Below are 20,007 nucleotides of genomic sequence, written 5' to 3' on the forward strand. Positions count from 1 at the left end.
CTACCAGTGTGCACCAGGAGGTCGCAAAGCACATGCTGCAGGCAGCTTTGTAAGCACGTGCAGGTGGAAAAGACGTAGGGGAAGAGAGGACAGGCTGGCATTTTGAAAACTAGAGAGCTGGTGCTGCAGAAAAAGCCTGCAAACCGGAAACTGTGCGGGTACGCTGTTTTTCGTCTGCCTCGTGTTACCTGATTTGTTACTGTGCTTTGGATGGAGCCTGTTGAGTTCCAGTGCAGCGTGTCCTGCTTGTTAGTGAAACTTCAGACAGTTTTGTCCTTTTTGTAGTACAGATCAACACAAATGCACAAACTACTAATGTTCATAAATTTGCCTGTGTGGGCTTAGCTGTTCTTTTTGCTGTTGTCCACATTGTATTCCGTCAGCAATACAATGCGTAAAGTACACAGCAGCTGCTGTGACTCTTCCATGAAGGGTTTGCCAGATCTCTTTGCTGGTAGACCTGCTTCTGATGATGTGGCAGTAATAGGCTTGGAATTCTTATCTTCTCATTATTTCTCCTGGGCTTTGCAAAAATTCCCTTACTGCTCTAGAACTCTTATCTAGTAAAGATGTATGTAAGTTTCCAAGGCTGTTTCAAGATGATCCATCCTGAGAAAAAGAATATGCTCATCAACCCTGTCATTCTACACTATTAGGAGAATGAGAGAGGCCTTCAGAATACCTTGGAAGTATGCAATTTCCATATTGTTCTTTGCTATGCAGATCAGGGGAAGGGAAATGTTGAGGCAAGCACAAGCAGTTATATATCACATGGTGACAGGATGAAATGCTTCATCCTTAACTGACCTGGACTCACTGACACAGATTTTTTCCTCTTATACTTAATTTGTACTGTTGATTTCTAACTGCTGAATAGGATGATGCAAGAGGTACGTACCCTTCCCACAAGTGCATCATAGTACAGAAGTGGTTGAAAAATCAATGGATTCTGTGAAGAACATGGAAGAGGGATCACTGCTTTGGGAGTTTCCGGGAGAGGTTTCCTTCCTGGTAGTTAGAGAACTGACAGAACGGTGAAGGGTGATGGTGCTACTAACAGTTTCACTCCTGAAAGCAAATAATTTTTTTTTTAGAGAGAATTTCTTCTTCTAGCTGTGTGATGTTCCAAGAAGGTGCGTTTTTTTCCAGCTCAAAGCGTTTTTGTTGGGTAGAGGCTGCTACTACAGAGTTACTAAGGAAATTGCTCCTAGGTCTTGCCCTCTATGATGCTCCTTTAAAACAGACATGTGATTGGTGATCACACGTGAGAAATTAGTTTAAGTCTAGTAGGTTATGGTTTGATACAGATTTTGAAAGTTTGGGTTTCTCTTTTGTTCTTTTCTGACATAAACGTAACAGAACATAACATTTCCCTAAATGCAAATTGTACCACTGCTGTAGGCAATGGACCTCCCATAATCAGTGATAGTTGGATATTTCTTCTTCATGGTGGCCAGTAGATGTCCACCAACAAATATGAAATTAAGTTTTTCATATGCCCCACCCTTCATTCAAAGGGCCTTTCCGAAAAGTAACCCGAATTCTTCATGAGGAGAAGTTAAATGAAACAGATTTCTTTAAATTAATATTGCAAATTTTGCTTTGTCGAAGGACCCCCAAAACAATCCTATTAGTACTTTTCCTTTTGACTCTGAACTGTCTCGGTAATGTCTAGCTGTCTGGTAGGACCCCTGAGAGTAGCTGGGGTGAATTAAACATCTTCCACAGTGGCATCAGTTCATGCAGTGGTCATTTTAAACAGTCACCTTGAGATTTTTTTCTCTATATAGATTAAGAGATTAAAATAATAAAGATTAAGTCTGTTAACTAAAAGTGCTATAAAAAGCACAATCAGTGAGTAAGTAAATTACTCACAAGTCAAAAAAATTAGTTGGAAAATGAAATATGTCAAACTGAGGACTATTGCTTATTTTTCAAAATGTGTGTTTACTCTCCTGAAATTTAGAAAGTGAAGAAATTTATTTAAGAATTCATTTTAAAAAATTGGTTCAGTACGTAAGTCAGGGGAATTCAAGTCTGTCCTTTTTTTTTTTTTCCACCTTTTGCCATTATCTCATTTTGTACTTGCCATATTCCTTTCTAAAGGCTGTACCTTTGACAATAGTCTTCTAGTCAAGGGTTGTTGTAATGTCTCATTAATGGGATATTCATAGCACAGAATTTTTTAGGTAGTCCTCATTTTGCCTGCAGCCTTCACTTTTTCTTCTACTAAAAGACATCATGAAGCTAGAGTTTTTGTAAAGAAGGCAACTAACCAAGTCTGGAACAAATAAGCCTATTTTCACCAATAATACCCATTAACAATTTCAGTAAATATTTAGACTGCTATTTTAATAGTGCAATAGTATTCTAAGCGAAAGTACATGCTTTGAGAAAATTAACTTCTTGAAATGTTAGGATATTCAGGGCTCAAACTGCTTGCTGAAAAGCATGAGGGCATTAGAGAAGAAGGCTTCTGTATGATTATGCTGTCTATTGAAGTGTTGAAGGCAGCTGAAGAAGCCTCAGCATCTTTGCTGTAGTTGCATACAGAGGGTGCATGCTACAGTAGCACCATAGGACAGGGAGATACTAATGGAAGATGACTTGTTTCAGTTGCCAAGAAGAGTGAGTGAACTGGTCAGGAAAGCCGATTTCATAATTCAGTTGAGCTGTAATTGCAAATTTAAAGATAGATTGAAGCCTTATGTTGCTGAGCATGGTCTAAGAGAAAGAACAAACAGTTGTTCCTTTGTTTCTTGACTTTTTTTTCCCCCAGAAAGTCACTCTTTTCCTTAATCACTCACAAAGACAATATATCTCAGAGCCCTCTGATTATTTTGAGCCTTTCACAAGCCGTGCTGTTCTGAGGGCTTTCAGCTGACAGGACTGCAGGCCAGGTTGTATGAAGGGTACAAAGATGACTGGGCACTGCTGTTCTGTCTATTGATAGGTGAACAAAAAGACATCTGGCCACTCGTGTGCCCCGTTTCCATCAGTCAGATCTAGATCGCAGGCTTTTAAACCCCTAAGTCACAATTTCCTCAGAGGCTGAGTAGGGTGTGGTGGAACAGCACTAGGTGGGATTATGACAGAAGAGGTTAAATTGGTTGCGTGTTCCCTTATATAATGCAAAGTTGTAAGTCTACTGTGGTTATGTGGGTATGAAAGATACGGAGCAGGAAGACTGCAAAGTAATTCTGGTCAGGAGAGCCCCGGAGTAATTCTTAGTTTAGCTCTTCTGCGTGGGGTGCTTGAGGATCAGGGTGTTGAGTCCACCTCTGACGCTTTGTAAAACAAACAGACACATCAACGTTGTGGTGTCTTCTCTTTCCTCCTGCGGTACATGCACGTGTGTGCAATCCTCCTTACAGGTCTCGTGGTATAGGAGACCAAGGCTATTCACTCACCAGGCATTTACCTTTTCTGAAACCACTACTGATTTAAACTCACACTTTATATTGGCATGTGTAAATGAAGCATCTATGGAAATCTGCATTAATACAGGTTGTATTCCATTACTGCTTACGCAGTAAGTGACTGAACACCTTGCCTTTTTGCAGTTTAGTGAATCCCGTATTTTCTATTTGTTCCTTTCCTCGTGTGATCTCCCGTCTTCAGCATTGATTCCCAGCCTCATTTCACCCCATATTTTCACATACTTAAACACTCCGGTAAAGAGGAGCTGGGCTTTGCTCAGTATTTACTGGTTTTGTTTCTCCTGAAAGAGAAGCTGCAGTGGACAAGTGGGGCAGAGGTGATTCCCCTTTCACTCTGATTTTACAAGAAGCCATGACTAACATGGTTTTAATCTCTCTCTCAGTGTATCTAGTGCCTCTCAAAATGTGAGCTTAATAAAATATTTATAAAGCCTACAATGGAATGAACCATGTAAGTGCAAGATAATTCTATTCATTAGGGATCTCTCAATCTCACAAATACTAAATTTGGGGGTGGGGGAAATTATCTGGATACAAAATGCACAGCTTGAGCCTTTTAATTTTTTGATAAATAAAACAATCTTTGATATTGAAGGGTACTGTAGAGAATTGAACTTACATATAACCATATCCAGATAAACAAAAATCACTCTCCCAAAAGAAAGTAAATAGCTCAATACTCCCCTCTATCCTCTTGAAAAAGAAAAGACCATTTGTTTTGAATCTTCACTGCAGATGAGTTTTTAATATACTGAGTATAGCTGCTCACGTAGATGGCCTTTCTATAATCACATTACACGACTAGGAAAAAATAGAGAAGCCACCTATTTTGGGTGATGACATTTTCTACTTTTAAAGCACATCCTCGCTTAATGTCCCATATTTCTGTGACACCCCTTGAGCTCTGTTGCAGCCAGCGGAGGGCATGAGCGGGAGAGAAAATGCCTCGTGGATGGGGATCTGAAGGAGATGCCTTTGCGTGGGAGAGGGGCTCACGGCTGGGCTCGCTCAGGGAGCCTGCTGAGGTTGTACAGTAATGATGGCACAATCAATGCATTACAGCAAGTGACTGTTGCTGATTTGCAGGTCCTCTACTGATTGCTTGTGGTGCTGACGATCTATCGAGTTTAGGTTTGCTGGGAGCATATTTGCGTGCTGAGTAATGCACGAAGAACGCCTTGTCTCCTCATGGTTACTCTCTATCAAGGGACCAGGAATCCTGTTTACATTCTTTAGATATGTGGTGGGTTTTTCTTTCCAGGCTGAACTCCCTTTCCCCAACATGCAGAACCACATTAATTCTGCTCCTGTGTTGCTCCAGCTGAAGGGCACGTAATCTTTCTTTTCTCTGCTCCTTCCCTGCCCCTTTCTTTCCAACAGCCCTCTCCCCCCTCCCATTCAGTGCAGCGATACGTTTGCATTATGTCTGATTGCAAGCATGTCCAGCTGAATATTAAGCTAGACAAAAAATAGTCTGAACTACCTGGTCGAATCTGCTAAAGTGCCTGGACACCAAATTGTGTTTCTCAGTGAGCAGAGCCGCTACATGCCAGAGGTACAGCAGTCGTGTGGGCATGTAAGAGAGTGGGCATGTAAGAGATCAGCTCCTTCCTCAACCAGGGTCAATTGATTTACCTCCAAAGGAAATACATTTTCTGAATTAATAGTTTTGAGCATCCTAATTTTATATATAAAATTTGATAATTTTCCTATGTTGTGCTTTACTTTTAAATCTCTAGATTTTACAATCCTGTGAGAATTTAAACTTGGATTATTGTGGAGAAAAGTTTGAAAATGTGCCAACAGTTAAAAATTGCAAATAGATCCCATGAACTTCAGAGTAGTGTGCATGCATTTCAGTTACTATTAGCTCTCTGCAAAACTTGGAGCACGCTGGAGAACTAGCTTATGATTTGGAAAGATGGATTTGATACTGGGTTTTATATGACCAAAGTTCTAGATGTGTTGCACTGTAAAAGACAAATTTTGCAGAATTCATAGATGAACCTGTTGTGCAAACTAGGAATAACTCAGCTGAAGTCTGAGGAATGATTCCAGAGGATATATGTACAGTATCAGAACACTGAAAATCATCATTTTCTTTTGGCACCTCTCTTCATATGCATTGTGCTTTGTGGAGAAAAAGGAATATTAGTAATAGCACTAATAAAAAAATCTCTGGATTAAAAGAATTAGAAGTTTTTGAAGCATTATTATTAGTTAAAAGTGTTTTGAAAACGGTGGAGGGGCTTGTGAGGCAGGAGGAATGTGTGTATATATGCTGTGAGCTTAACTTTGTCTTCCTCTTACATTGATGGTATAGCTCCACCTTTGGGAGAAGTGTCATGATGCATTTAATCCGAAGTGTGGACTCCACGTTTAATCCACTGTGGGCTGCTGGGAGCAGGGAAGTCCTGCTCCCTCCCCAGCCCCACCTGATATTTGCCACCACCGCTGAGTCAGGTCTGATGGCCTCGTGGGCACACAGGGAGCCTCGCTCAAAGAGACGACTGAAAATCAGTACTTGGAAGGGTAGTTTATGGGAAGAACAGCAAGCTCAGTCTGATGCACTGATAGGGGTGTCAGTACACAGTTCAGGGGAAGAAGCTCTCGGGAGCAGCCTACCGTGAGACTGAGCATATTGAGGAGATGCATCCTTAGTTCCAGGTCAGCCTCAGTCCAATACCAGCATGAAGAGATGGTGTATCGTACTCAGTGCCTGCTCCCATGCGGTTTGCTGCTGGCCCGTGCGCTCTGCGCCTTCCCTCATGCCGCGCAGCGTGTGTGCAGGAGGGCGCAGGGCTGTGGTAGGAGCACGCCTGGGCTGGTGTCGCTTGTGGTACGGTGGCCACAGCTTTCTGTCCTGCCAGAGGGCAGCTGCCCCCGAGATTTAATTCCCCTGATTTGAGAACTCTGAGTTTTGCCAGAAGTCTGGCATTAGCGCACGCCTCGTAACAACGGGTTAATTTCAGAGGGAGGGAAGGGCTCCCGACCAGCGAGCTGGGCTTTTTTCTGCACAGTCAAATCTCCGTCTGCTGCTGGTGTACTCTATTGCTAGCGTAAAATTCCCAGACTCGTTGATTAGTGAAGCTAGACAGTAGACAGGGTCCAAGTGGCTAACCATGTGAGAAATGCAGTGACTGTAGGCTACTGTTAATTAACCTAGAATCTAGCAACATGGCAACGTGTCTGTGTGATAAGTTATATTATCTTCAGCAGCTCAATTAAATCAGGGAGTGAGACACAGAGCAGACGTAACTCGGCAAAATAAACAGACAACTTGAGTCAGCCTTCATAATTTGGTGCGACATCACGTAAATAAATGCAATAACTTGTTTAGCATAGTTAAGCAGTTTGCTGCTCAAAAACTTATTTGCGTGACATCTCATTTTGAATAGGTTAAGTTGTGGCAAATTAGGGCTGTGGCTTCAGTCTGATTTATTCCAAAGAAAAGAGGGGAAAAAAAATCCTTCACCAGAAATACACAGTTTGTAAATTGAAATTCTACATTTGTTTTCTACAGTAACAACTTGGAACATATGGATTCCATGTTTAAATGATTCACTTTCCATACCATTGCTGTCATGTTAGCATTTCCTGATGTACGCATGAGATAGCTTTAACCCTCTGTAATTGTTCTTAATTTTGACTGCTGCTCTTCCATTACTTCCTAGACTCTTCTCTCTAAGATACGCTAGTGTACATCTGGGTTGCAGTCTTCTATATTTAGAGGAGATAAGGCTGTTGTCCTTGCCATATTTCAATGTGGATAATTGGTTTCTGTCTCTAAAATTACATTGAGTCTTTGGTTGCAGGAAGTGGGTTGCACCCACTGTGGTGTGGGTGTGCAGACAGACAGATAGTACTCGATCGTGCTTTAGTATCCTTAAAAAAAAAGAGAGAGATCTTTATTGCATAAGCCTATTTCACACATGTATGGTATGAAGCATATAGTTCTGTCTCTGTTGCTGAGTTTTGTTGCTTATCAGGAGTTTGTAGTCACCTTTTAATTGGAAGAGAGTAGCAATTTCAAGAAGTGGCTGTATTTTCTAACATTTGTACTAAAAATTGCTGTGTATCAGCTGTTCCATGTAACTCCCCATGTGTTTTTTCCCCTGGGTGAGCACATAGCAGCAAACCATGGAACAGGCACACAGGCAGTTGCTGTGAGAGCTAATAAATGTGGTCCTAATGTACCTGCATCAGCTGCCCGTATGCCCATGCGAATTTACAAAGGCGGTCTGTTCTTTACGTAAATAAAATGTTTCAGCTAGAGGTGGTCACGAGCAGCAGGTAGACTTTTCTGTCTTCCCTGGAATCCAGTCCAGTCCTTGGAAGGGAGTTTTGCTGGTACAGTTCTCTCTTGTGGGATGCAGTACAGTGGTGAGCAGGCTTCTTTGCTGTTTTCTCCATCCCCCTACACCAGCCTGTTAATTCAAGTGCTACAAAGAACACAAGGTTCCTTCCAATACCAAAAATAAATGACTCGGAAGACTGTCTCTTCAAAGCACCACCTGGTGATCCCTGCAATAATGACACACTCACATGCGTCAAGTATTTCTGTGATTTCTGTTCCGTTCAGGGTAAGAAAATATTAATCTTTCAGAGTCATAACTGATTACACTGAAAATTCTGTTAGGTTTTGTAATAACAGAAATCGTCATGTTTCACTAATAGCTTTCTAAAAAGCAGATGATACTGCAACCAATCTGGTAAATAACTGATTCATTCAGTTCATTGGCTTTGTTCATCCCTACTTCAGATTTTGTTCACACAAATTTTCTCTACTCGTTGATAACTGTTGCTTGCAAGCGAGGTAATATTACATGACCCTTCATTATTACATTCACTCCTAGTAGCTTTGAAGACATACCAAGGTGTGTCATAGCAAGCTCTGGTTCATTGTCACTTTTTTCAAGTCGTCTATTAATGAGGTGAATTCTTTCCTTGTTTACATGAAGCACAGTTTCAGACTAGACTTTCCAGGCTCACGCCTTCCTTCTGTCAAGATGCTGCCAATAATTTCAGTTGAAGAGGATGGAGCCATGCATGGGAAATGCTTCACAGAGAGCTGATGGATGGATCTGGCAGAAGCTTTGTTTTGTACTTCTGTTCTTGGATCAAGAGCTAAGAAAATCTCTTTAATTTCTTGTTCGGTGAATATAGCAGATGTAATAATATCCTTCTTAAGCAGCCTTTTTGTTGTGAGGGCGTGAATGACATTAGTGCTTTTTGCCCCGGGTGCAGCGTTTAAGCTGTCAATAAATAAAAAATAAAAAATCATGGTAGACATTTGGAATGTTTTCTTAAGTAACTCAGGGAAGAAATCGCACCTGCTTTTGTGCTTTGATTCAGGCTGGGTTTTCTCTTTGTTTTCTGCACTTACCCTCGAAAAGTAACCTTGTCCTCTGTAATTTGGGAAAGAAAAATCTGATGAAAAAATTAATTTAAAATATAAAGAAAATCAGAGAACTGCGAGGAATATGCCACAGAAGGAACTATGTGTAACTGATAGAAGTGTCCCTGCAGGGTCAGCTTTTCTAGCACCACAGGCACTACTTGAGTACTCTCCACAGAGTTTGAAACCACTGGTATTCTGCCTACCTCTTCTGGTTTGTTTGGGGCTCTTTAGCCTCTAATGGAATTAATAGAATTGCTTATCTTGCCCAACTAGTTTCTAAACTAATTTCAGTTGTGCAGAAGCATTTAAGACGACGGGATTTCAGCATCCCCTCTGTATTTAGCAGGTGGGTTAGGGTAGCGTTCTGTCCCAGTGCAGTGAAATCCCTTGATGGAGAGTTACAGAAAAAACAGCACAATCGAGTCATTGAGGTCACCCCTGCTTTGACATAGGCAAGTAAAACGAGCCTTTCCTTCCAGAGGGAAGTGCAAAATCAGTATATTTTGGACCTTTTGCTCTATGAAAGAGATACTGCTTTTCAGTGGCGTCACGCTAAGTAGAAATCAGCATTATGTGATGCTAAGCTGAAATTAAGCCTTATGTGTGAGGTTCCTCTCTGCTTTTCATTTGTTAGCCTAAACCTGTGAAATATTATTTTGCATTCAGGTATGTCGTCTGTTTCTTAATGGGGACCTTTCATTGGAAGTGTTAATGGAAGATTTCGTGTGTAGCTGGCAAACAGTAACAACAGTGAAAGTAAATAATATCTAGCTCACGTTTAGCACTTTTTCATCAGCAGATCTCAATTCACTTCACAAAGAAGGAAGGATTTTCAAAGACAATTTTAAGTACAGAGTTGGGTAGCTTTCAGTGAATTTTTCCATGGGTTGTTTCTGTGTGGAAGGGGTAGTTGTTTTTTTCTGTGGTATTTTTTTGTTGTTGTTGTTGCTGTTTTTTCCCCACCTACTGAGATGGCTCGGTTAATACTGCGATTTGTGTCCTACCCGTGCAGCATGTGTTCAGTGCAGTGCTTTTTGTTCACCAGCTTACATGCGTTTGTTGCCTTCTGGAAACAGTATGTTTGATTGCAGCAGAGCTTACATGCAATATTGTAGAGGGTTTTGAAGCAGCTTCTGTTTCCTTGCAGATGGAGTACTGAAGGCGCAGCGTACACTGAGCGATTTGGTGTCAGGCAATCACTTCTCTGGGGGTCTAAATGCAAAAAGCATCCTTTTCTCTTTTACTTAGAAGATTCCTAAGTCAAACTGCTGGCCCTGTCCATTGTGCAAAAAGCCTTAAAGTATGGTTTCTTAAATTTATTTATTTGGATTCTTTTCTTTCATCTGTACGCAGAATAGTTTGATTCCTCCACCAATGAGACAGGGAGCTGGCAGAGCCGTGTTACTCAGATGTGCACCTTAGGTGAAGCTGTCCACTGAGATGGGAGTGTGAGCTTTAGTCCGTGTTTGTAGAGCAGAGGAAAAAATGACATTGCACAATGTTTGTCTGCTTTTTCAAATCCTGCTAGTGTTTTAAGAATCTGTGCCACGCCTGTCAGTCATCTCTTGTTAAAAAACAAGGCCTCTGACCAAGAGCCTTTGTAGAACAAGAATTCCAGCAACACGATACAAAAGTTTACAAACTCCTTAAAACCTAGCATAGGAGCAATTTTTTTCCCTTTGTTTATGGTAGAGTTACTATATGCAGCTTCTCAGGCACCAGGGGAAGAGGGGGGAAAAAAACCGGGTTGTGAACATTATTGTTAATTCAGATGCTTAGAAGTGAGCAGTATGTGACTGATTCAGAGCTAAGGATGTATTTTAAAAATGATACTTTTGGGTTTTGTGCCTTCCTCTTAAAATGATCATCGTTTTCATGTTTTTCTCAGTTATCTCAAGAATTGCAAACCCACTTTTAAAAAAGATACTCACAGTTCCTAAATACACTATTTTCTTCTTGTTTCTGGAGTTTTCACTGAAACACTTAGTATCACCAGAATTGCAGAATTTAGTAGCAATACTATTCATATAAATTAAATTCCTTCTTTCCTATACCCTCCCTCTGCACCTGCTAAAATGTTGGAACACTTTGATAGTATAGCACAGTGAAGGATGATACTGTCAGTTATGGTATCAGGTAAGTTTGCTAAATGTTTCAAAAAAATACGGGTACAGCTTGTTCAATACAAAACCAGAAATGAGTGTAACAGTTAAAATTGCATTTCCCATGCAAATTTTAAAATAAAAAACTTTTTTTTTTTTCTCTTGAAATTGTGCCGGCTTCTTCAGAAGTAGAATTTCACTCTGAGATTTCTACATGCTTTCTAGTGCTTTCACATTTTCAGTTGTGGCAGCATCCCAGCCACGCTTCGGTCAAGAACAATTCCTGTTTTTGTCATCCCAGAGTTGGTCCTCCCAATTGCTCATTACAATACATCATGATATACAGAAGCCAAAATCCCTGGAAGGGACCAGTATAGTGTGTGCGCTTTGCTCTGTCACTGGTATTTTCTGAGACTGTCATGTTGCTGGCAGGCAAAGATGAAACACGAGTATTGGAAGGCATGGCTGCGAGACCAAGGCAAGAACTTTGAATGCAAAACTGGAATTTCCCTGAATTTGGACTTGGGCAGTTTTGGTGTCCAAGCAGAACCCATTAGAGGTTGCAGATGTGAGAGGTAATGCTTTGGAGGAAGAAATTGAGAGGAGCTCTGGTATTCCAGCTTACCTTGTGCCTAACTAACGAGTTCATATCAGAAAATTAGGAAACCTGCATCAGTATTGATGAGAATGAATTAAAGTAGGATTTTCTGTGTTCTCTATACAATTTTTGGTTTTGTTTCCAAAATGTATGCTGTTCCTAGTTTCCAAACTTTGCATTAATGTGATGTGGGAAACTGAATGTCAGCACTTATGTATATTATTTACTGTGTTGCTCCATTTCCCTTGTCAGCACTTACAGAACCCTGCAAACTTCCATAATGCAGCTACGGAGCTCCTGGACTGGTGTGGTGACCCCAGAGCCTTCCAGAGACCATTTGAGCAGAGCCTGATGGGTTGTTTGACGGTATGTCCGTTCCCCCTGTGGCAGCAGTTCTTATCCTCTGGTTTATACCGTACGTTGTGGCTGAGGGAGCTTGATTTTCAGTGTCTGCATTTTGTGGTTTTCACCCTTTTATCTTAAACACATGAAGGCAGACCCTAACGACTGTTTATTTGATTCTTTTACTGCACAGGAAGCAAAATTCAGTAGCAAGAAGTTAAATCATTAAAAAAAAAGGGGGGGGGGGGGAATAAATTACAGAATACCTAGCACAAGCTAGGTTACCTAACATGCACATACACTATTCATTTTCATGGTTTGAGATTGCCAACCAAGTTATCTTCTTATGGATTTAACAGATTTCTCAGGCTTTCATTTTCCATGGCTTGATTTTTGGTGGGTTTGGAGGGCTACATGTCTTCTATCTTAAGCATGCTGAACCTCCAGCTGAACAGTGTTTCTGCCTGTTGGGTTTGGTTTGTTGCATATCTTGACTGCAGGTCTAATCCTGACATAGTAATTTTAACAGTTTTGTTGACTTTGTTGCTTTTCCTTCCATTCATTCCTTAAGACTTCTGTAGCTCCTAAAGCAACTTTATTATAATGTACAGAAAACGTATTTTGTACACGACTTTTTTTTTGTAATGTTCTGTTTCCTATGCATTCAGCTGTGGGTTCCAGTCCAAAATTATTATGTAGAGTCAAGACTTTAGAGGAATTAAATTCTGTCTGGACTAGGAGAGTTCAAAAGCTTCGCTGCGATGTGCAGAACAAGATGATACACATAAATAGTGATGAAGGAGTCAGAAATTTTAAAATCATTAATGGAGAGACCATCTTTGTTCTTGTTGGGAGGGAGTGAAAGCTCATGGATTATTCTCACGCAGTCTGTAAGTGATGTATATAAAACAGACAACGAGACTGAGGTTTAGTTGCAGAAATCCAAATGTTAAGGAATGGCTCCATCTTAGTGTGCTCAAGTGTATAGCATCCCTCAGATTTCTATGCCAAAAAGTTTGAATAAATCCAGTGATACAAGAAGGCGTATATCGTACTTCCAAACAGAAAAACAGAAACAAAAAAAAACAGAAATGTTAGTAGAGTCCAAATATATGATACTTAAAGCTTGTGTGTGAAGTGAAAGTTACCTTTGATATATAACTTCAACCGTGAATAAACGCGATGGTTGTGGTGTGTGACCATAAATGCATTTTATTTATAGTTTTTAGAAACTTAGGTAGCATTTTGAGGTTAGCATTCAGGAAAGGAGACATCCAACTCAAGCATGCTTAGGCAACCCAAACACAGTATTTCTCTGCAGAGCTATGGTAGAACACTGTAAATCTGACCTGCGACTTCCTTGCTGTTTAAATCTTTTCTTTCTACATAAGCAGACCTGCAGTCCTGCCCAAGTGCAGGGTCAAAATAAGGTCTGACTGCTAGTGATTCACTGTCCTCACAGAGCAAAAGGAAAGAGAGAAAGAAATGCTCCCCGAAAAACAGTGAGAGAAAACACACATCATCTTGTTAGCAGAGTACGTGGAAATGAAAATACTTTTTTTTTTTTTTTTTCTTTCCTGACAAGCAGGAAAGAAAAAACAACCCTTATTGTCTAAGGACTGTTAGCATTTGAACAGCATGTATTGCTTTGCTTCATAGTCCTCCCTGAACTATGAAGTGGGTGACATGAAATCCCCCCTTTCCCAAGCTTGCTACAGAATAAAGCACTATCTGCAGCGTAGGAACTGACTGGCAGCATCATCTTTATCATATCATGTAATTTCATTATACTCCTAGCAAGGAAAAAACACAGGAACTTAACCTGTTGGCTTGTTTTGTGTTAGATGATAAATACAGAGGATATGTAGAATGCATATAAATGGTAAGGAATAGAACGGTTTCTTGTTCCTAATAGTAAAATTCCTCTAATTAAGGTATTCTTTCATTTCTCACAGTGTATATACTTCTTGCTACTTCCCATTAAATATTGTTTCTTACATTGCTACAACCCAAGAGAGTGATAATTCCTGGTTCTTCCTAATGCATAGCAGTACAGTAGGCAAGGTCTCCATTTTTTCCTTTTTAAAAAATCATTCTATCTGAGCTCGCTTTATATATAGCCTCTTTTTAAACAGTTTTCTTCCAGGTGTATCAAGGGTGGATGTTAAGGCTCCTTGTTTACTCATCTTACAGGAAAATTTATCTACCTTTATTTAATAAAAATGTTTAAAATGTATAAAAATTAAGTCTGTTTACAGGGCAATTATTCAGAAATTAAAAAATAATAATAATAAAGAGAAGGGCACCTGAAACACTGGAATATCACAAGTAAATTTAACGTTAGTTTGCTTAGTGGCATATTCTGTACTACCAAGAGCCAATTTTTAGTAATACTGACAAAGTTTATCGGTGTTTTTCTTTGTGAAGATTATGCTAAAAGAAAAGAAAAATGAAAAATCTGTATGAAAGTATGTTCAACCACTAGAGCAGGATTATTGTTTTATTTTGCCAGTATTTGAAATGACCTTCAAAAACAGATTACTTTAAAATTCTCATACTTTCGGGATATGCTTTTTAAAACAAGTAGTCTCTACCATCATTATAACATTTGAGTTCCATGGATTCCTAAGGGCAAGTGCATTTATTTCTGAAAAGCTGTAAATACTAAAGACGCTTGCTTATAAGGCTCCTCCTCTTTAGTGTACAGAAGGATTTTTTTCTCTTATGACACTATTCTGTTAGCTCTCTGACCAGGGAAAAAGCACTACACTAAACTGTTCCTGGAACCGTCAAAGGATATGAAATCATATCCTACTAGAGGGTAACGCAGTGTATCCTAATCCAAATTGAAATATATTAATGTCATGGCTGAAGAAGGGCAAGCTGTCTCAGGAATGAACAAACCATCCATTCACACACATCAAAGTTTAAATGCATCAGATGTAACGACAGAGCATCAAAACACATCTGTTGTATTATGAATAGCCAATTTAATGGTAGCTCTGCAGGTATAACAGATTCTTTGCCTCAGTCAAGTCGTTTCTACTATATTTTTGCAAAAATTAACCAAGTAGAATTAATCATATTAATAAAAAGAAAAGGCACTCAAAATCTTGATTAAGCTTTAATCTAAGGAGTGGTTCTTAAGAAGTAATTCTGTTTGTTCTATGCACCATCTTCTTGTCTGAACTCTTGGTAATGTCTGATTCACTTTATAACAACAGTATGTTTTTATTCCTGTTGCCAGTCTAACAGAACCTGAATGGATGCAGAGGAATGGTCTTGGAAATATTCTGCTTGGGCATCAGCAGTAAAGCTTCCAGCTTCACTTACAGAATTGCTTCTTTTGCTAATAACATCTACAGTAGGCTGTCACAGAAGGTTTCCTGTGCTTACATTTTAATGCTAGCACTTACGGAAATCTTAGTGACTGGAAAATTTCGTAAGTTAGCTAAACAGAGAGCATGTGCAAAACAGAGAGCACGTGCAACATCAACACATGTCCAGTGTTCTTCTTTCTTTTTGTGTGTAATAGATGTGCACAGTATACATACTGGCTATGAGCGGTAGATAATTATTGTGTATCAGTACGTGATACTACTGGAGTTAAACTTGATATTTCTAGGCTCCAGTGATGATCTATGCAGAATAATAGGTGTGGGTATTCTTATCTCAAAAACAAACTCAGGATTTGTTACAGCAGCTGAAAATTTACCAGACAGACAGCTGTCAGTTAAAGCCTGTTAACAGGCTTTGTTTAGCTAGCTAAATACCCTGCATTTGTTCTGTAGAAACCTTTTAATGATTATTCCTGTAGAGGTGGAATAACTTCAGCTAGTTATTTCAAGAACTGACACTGATGCTATCAAGGCCTAAGAAAAAAACGTGAAGTGCAAACAGTTAAAGAGGAAAGGTTTAGGGCACGTGGGTAAACCTATGGCATCTTAATGCTATAAAAATAAATTATATTTTCATGAACTAAGCCTTGAAAGCTGAGACCCTTGTAAGAAAAAAAACAAAGTGTGATTGTGCATTCATCGCCATTATGTTCAAACAGGTCCGATGGACGCTAGTTTAACAGCTTACCTTTTTATGTTCACCTGGTATAGAAAATCACCAAAGTGAGCAGGTAATATAAATTTATAAAACAAACAAAAACATTTAAACAGATAAATAAAAAGTCAAAGAGGGAGGGGTCAGCTTTGAATGTGTTTTCTTTCCTGCCAGTTACAGGCTACAGAAAAATTGCCGTTAGCAGCTTTGATGGAGCACACGTAAACAAATTATGTCCTTTCTCAGGGACAATAAACTCCTTTCTAACTTGCCAAGGAAAGCTGGGTGTTACTCTTCAAGAGTAGGTATTTTGAAAACAAACAGAACTGTCCATAGGCCAAAAAAAAAAAAAAAAAAAAAGAATGGTGATCATGGAAATCCTTCATTCTGAAATTCCTGAAATTGCAGTGGATATGATTTTTGGTTTGTGACTAGCTCTTGCATAGTGTTAGAGGGAGCTGTAAAATTGCCTCCACTTTCCACAACAGTTTCTGATTCTAGTGTTCACAGTTAATAAAGCACTCTGGGATGAGATTATTTTATGATAAGACTAGTATTATTGATAAGTTTAGGAATGGGATTATTTTTATTTGAAAACCTGCTGCATATGGCACTACCTTACTTTTGTTTAAAATAAATAGCTTATATTACTACACAGCAGTTAGAAAAATAACCCTGGTTTGGCTGGACAAGGTTGTCTCACTCTTTTCTGCCTTTTTGCAGATCCACTCTAGTCTCATCCCATAGATCTGCTCTTGCTGAACAGTTTAACATGTAAATGATCCCACCGAGGGCATGGCTACCTTTTGTGTCTGCGCTGCAGTAAAAATGGAAACCAGGGGACAGCTGAGAGCAAAATGGACAGATTTACAGACTTGTCTTCAGCTGCTTTCAGGGAAGGACAATAAAGGCACTGCTTTGGTCTCTCACTGTGCTTCAGCGTTACAATGCACGGAGTTCATCGTTCTTTAGGGGTCTGCAGCAGCGTGCCTGAAAAGGAAATAAAAGGGGGAAAAGAAGCACAGCTGTGTGTACTTACTCTCTGACTGTACCTACAGGGTAGGTCAAATGAAATCCTAACACCAGGACAGTTTTGGACGGTAGGAGGAATTTAGGAAAACAGGATGTGCTTACCTGAGTTGGCTGTTGGCCAAAGCACTGAATGTAATAGAGCGTCTCTTGTGAAAAATGGGGTGATTGACCACCATGGTTAAGACCTAGGGCCTCTTTTCATCTGAAAGATGGAAATTCCTACCCCAGTTTGCCCACAAAAAGCAACATTTAGTCTTTCATTAAAAATGTATTTATTCTCCCAGCTATCTTACTGGTCAAGATTTCATCTCTGAATGCTGGGTCTACCTCAGTAATCAGATGTGAGATATTCATGCATGTTTGTTTAAGAACTATTTCCTCTTTAAATTAAAAGTACACCCAAAGCTACACTCCTACCTCTACTCTCTCTGAACATCACAGTTTTAAATGAAATCTTTTGTACTGCTTGTAGCTCTTACTAGGTCTCTGTAATACTGAAGAAAATTGCTGAAAAAACATTATGGGTGGAACTATCTCCTATAGGTTCATTTTTAGTGATAGTGATGCATGGTATGATACCGTTTTTAATGGCATTTCTCCTCAGAAAATCCTGGACTTCAGGCTGTTGAGATTTTTCAGGTCATTTTAAGAACAAAAAAGCTGCTGTCAGTTTCATGATACAGAAATCCTTTTTTAGCTCAGACAATATGTAATTAAACATAGTTCATTAAAAAAAATTAGAACAAGAGCCATATCTTTGAATAACGTCAGGTTTCCACAACAGGATGCCTCAGACAGCAAAAACAACAAAATGAAGCTAATGTGTTCACAAGGTATATGCTGCTACATTGACTTCACACCTGGCTGGGTTCATTCTGCTTAATGCAGAAAGTACATAATCAAAAATCAGCATGTGACATCAAAAGTCACTTTTCAAATCAGGTTAAGATCTGAATTAGAGTAATTGCAGATGGAAGAGTTGGTTCAGCACATCTATACCCAGAAAACAGCAGGATGCAGCTGCCCTTTAGAGCCCTAGAAATGTTGCATTTGGTCGTTGTATCCCAAGACTAGAGCAATAAGTTCACATGGAAGAAATCTTGTTTCCGTCATCCTCTCTCCATGCATTTGTTAAACACACGTTTTTGTGTTTGCAGTGCATCACAGCGCTTTGGGGCTGTGTACATGCTGTACTGTCGGAGTACAGCCAGCAGGCACAGAACGCTCCTCCCCAGAGCAGCTCGTAATGCTACCAAATAACTCAGTGTTACTGGCTGTCATATGAGCTCATGATATCCTAAAGCCCTTTTTTTAAACTTGATTTTGCTAGTCAAGGCATGGGTTGTTTTACAGCTTTAAAGCATTTTTTTTGAAATGTGTTGCTGTCAAAATTAAAATGTTTTTTGTATTTCTGTATCACTTTCTTTGTGTGATGACTGTATGTTTCATCCATATCATTGTTCAAAACCTGTCAGGACTCAGGTGGCAATGGCATTGCAGTGACCCAGCGATCAGCTGGCTTTATTAAAGTGAAATCCTTGCATTTTTTCCTCTGGGAGAAAATTTCAGATGGAGGTGATTAAGTACGGGAACCTTCTCTTCTATGCTTATGCTTGTTAGAGACATGCATAGGAGAGGAGGAGGGAGTAAAGGAGCAGGTATCCTTATTCTGCATGGTCTGCCTCATTTTTTCAGGAAGTGACCAAGAAGTAGACAGCAGGTATAGTAGTTAATTTTATTTTGAAAATACAGTCCTTATCCACCTAATTCAATGGGAAATAGATTTAAGAAAACCCTAGTTTGAATAGGGTCTTTTACATTTTCAGAACCTACTTAATGTCTGTTTTCAAGCATCACAAGCCAGAAACTGGCTGACGACGTGTAACTTCACTCACCTGCTTTGATTGTCTGCATTGTTGAGACAGCTCTTCTGTAACTAGAATGTAAGAGTCTTGTCCGACCAGGGCTTCAGATCACAAAGATATCTTCCTCCTTTTCCCTTTTTTCTGTTTGAAGCAGATCACCATTCATGTTGCAAAATTCTTCAATTTGCTTCCTGTTTATCTGATCTCTGTGTGTTACCGAGGGGGAAAAATTACCATCTACATTGCAGAATTCTAATTACAAAATTTCTGCTGTAGTCTTCAAACTGCATTCAGATAATTTCAAGTACGCACAAGTGGCTGAACACAGAGCTGTCTGAACTAGCAATCAGCTGGCATTTTTAGTTTTGAGCAGCCAGCAAATTGAATTGGAAAAATTCATTCTGATGCCAGCAGGGGGGGGTGCTCTTGACTGCTGCTAGTTAAGAGATTCTTTGAAAGTGCAACATAATGGGAAGGGAGTTTTGTAATAAGCAGCCATATAACCCTCTTGATTAACAGGCCTGTTAGGTTAAGAGCTACATTGTTCCAGTACTTCGTGGTGTGATGACAAGAAGAGCAGGGAGGGGAGCTTGCTATGGTGTAGCTCCTTAGTCTTGCAAAAGGGGAAAAACAGCAGCAATAAAAACAAAGTATTGGAGTTAAATTCAGCAGAGGAGAAAGAAGTGGGTAGCTGAATTTCTCTGCTTTTTCCATTATTAAAACTTAACTCTAATAATTTTGCTCATACTATCAGTGACTCTGAGAGTTCAGCCATCTGGAACTCTGCAGAGCTGTGTCACAGGTGGTGAGTGTGAAATGTCAGGTATGAATGCAGTACTGTCCAGATTAAAGATTTGAAAGGTTTTTGGAAATCAGATTTTCTTATTGGTGGTTACTATTAGATTAAAGTTTGCTTGCAAATAAGATATATGTTACTTTAAAGACAGAACTTGAAATAATCATCAGTACTGTACCACCATTAAAATAAAAACTAGGTGTTGCTAGTATAAATAGGAAATATGTTAGGAAATAAGGCTGTAAAATAACATAGAGGATTACTGAGTGTGTATCCCAGTTTCGGACTGTGGTATCGTTGGCAAATGCTTTTTTTTCTTTAATCTGCTACTAAATTTCAACTGAATTTCATAGCATGTGTGCTTAGACCAACTAAGAT

General features: G+C 39.5%; 1 protein-coding gene across 17 annotated transcripts in view; it reads left to right on the forward strand.

The window, feature by feature from the left end:
• ZMIZ1 (zinc finger MIZ-type containing 1) overlaps window positions 1-20,007 on the forward strand; it is a 353,591-nt gene that overhangs the window by 198,241 nt on the left and 135,343 nt on the right. For all 17 annotated transcript variants that reach the window (XR_013953115.1, XM_080598347.1, XM_080598336.1 and 14 more), the window contains one exon: window positions 11,794-11,907. Coding sequence is in view for 16 of the 17 variants with exons in the window: in XM_080598347.1 (XP_080454473.1) it covers window positions 11,794-11,907 (114 nt within the window). In the remaining variant the exon portion in view is untranslated. The remainder of the gene's footprint in view (window positions 1-11,793; window positions 11,908-20,007) is intronic.

Source organism: Anser brachyrhynchus (genome assembly GCF_964034855.1).
Source record: "Anser brachyrhynchus genome assembly, chromosome: 6".
Classification (NCBI taxonomy): Eukaryota; Metazoa; Chordata; class Aves; order Anseriformes; family Anatidae; genus Anser; species Anser brachyrhynchus.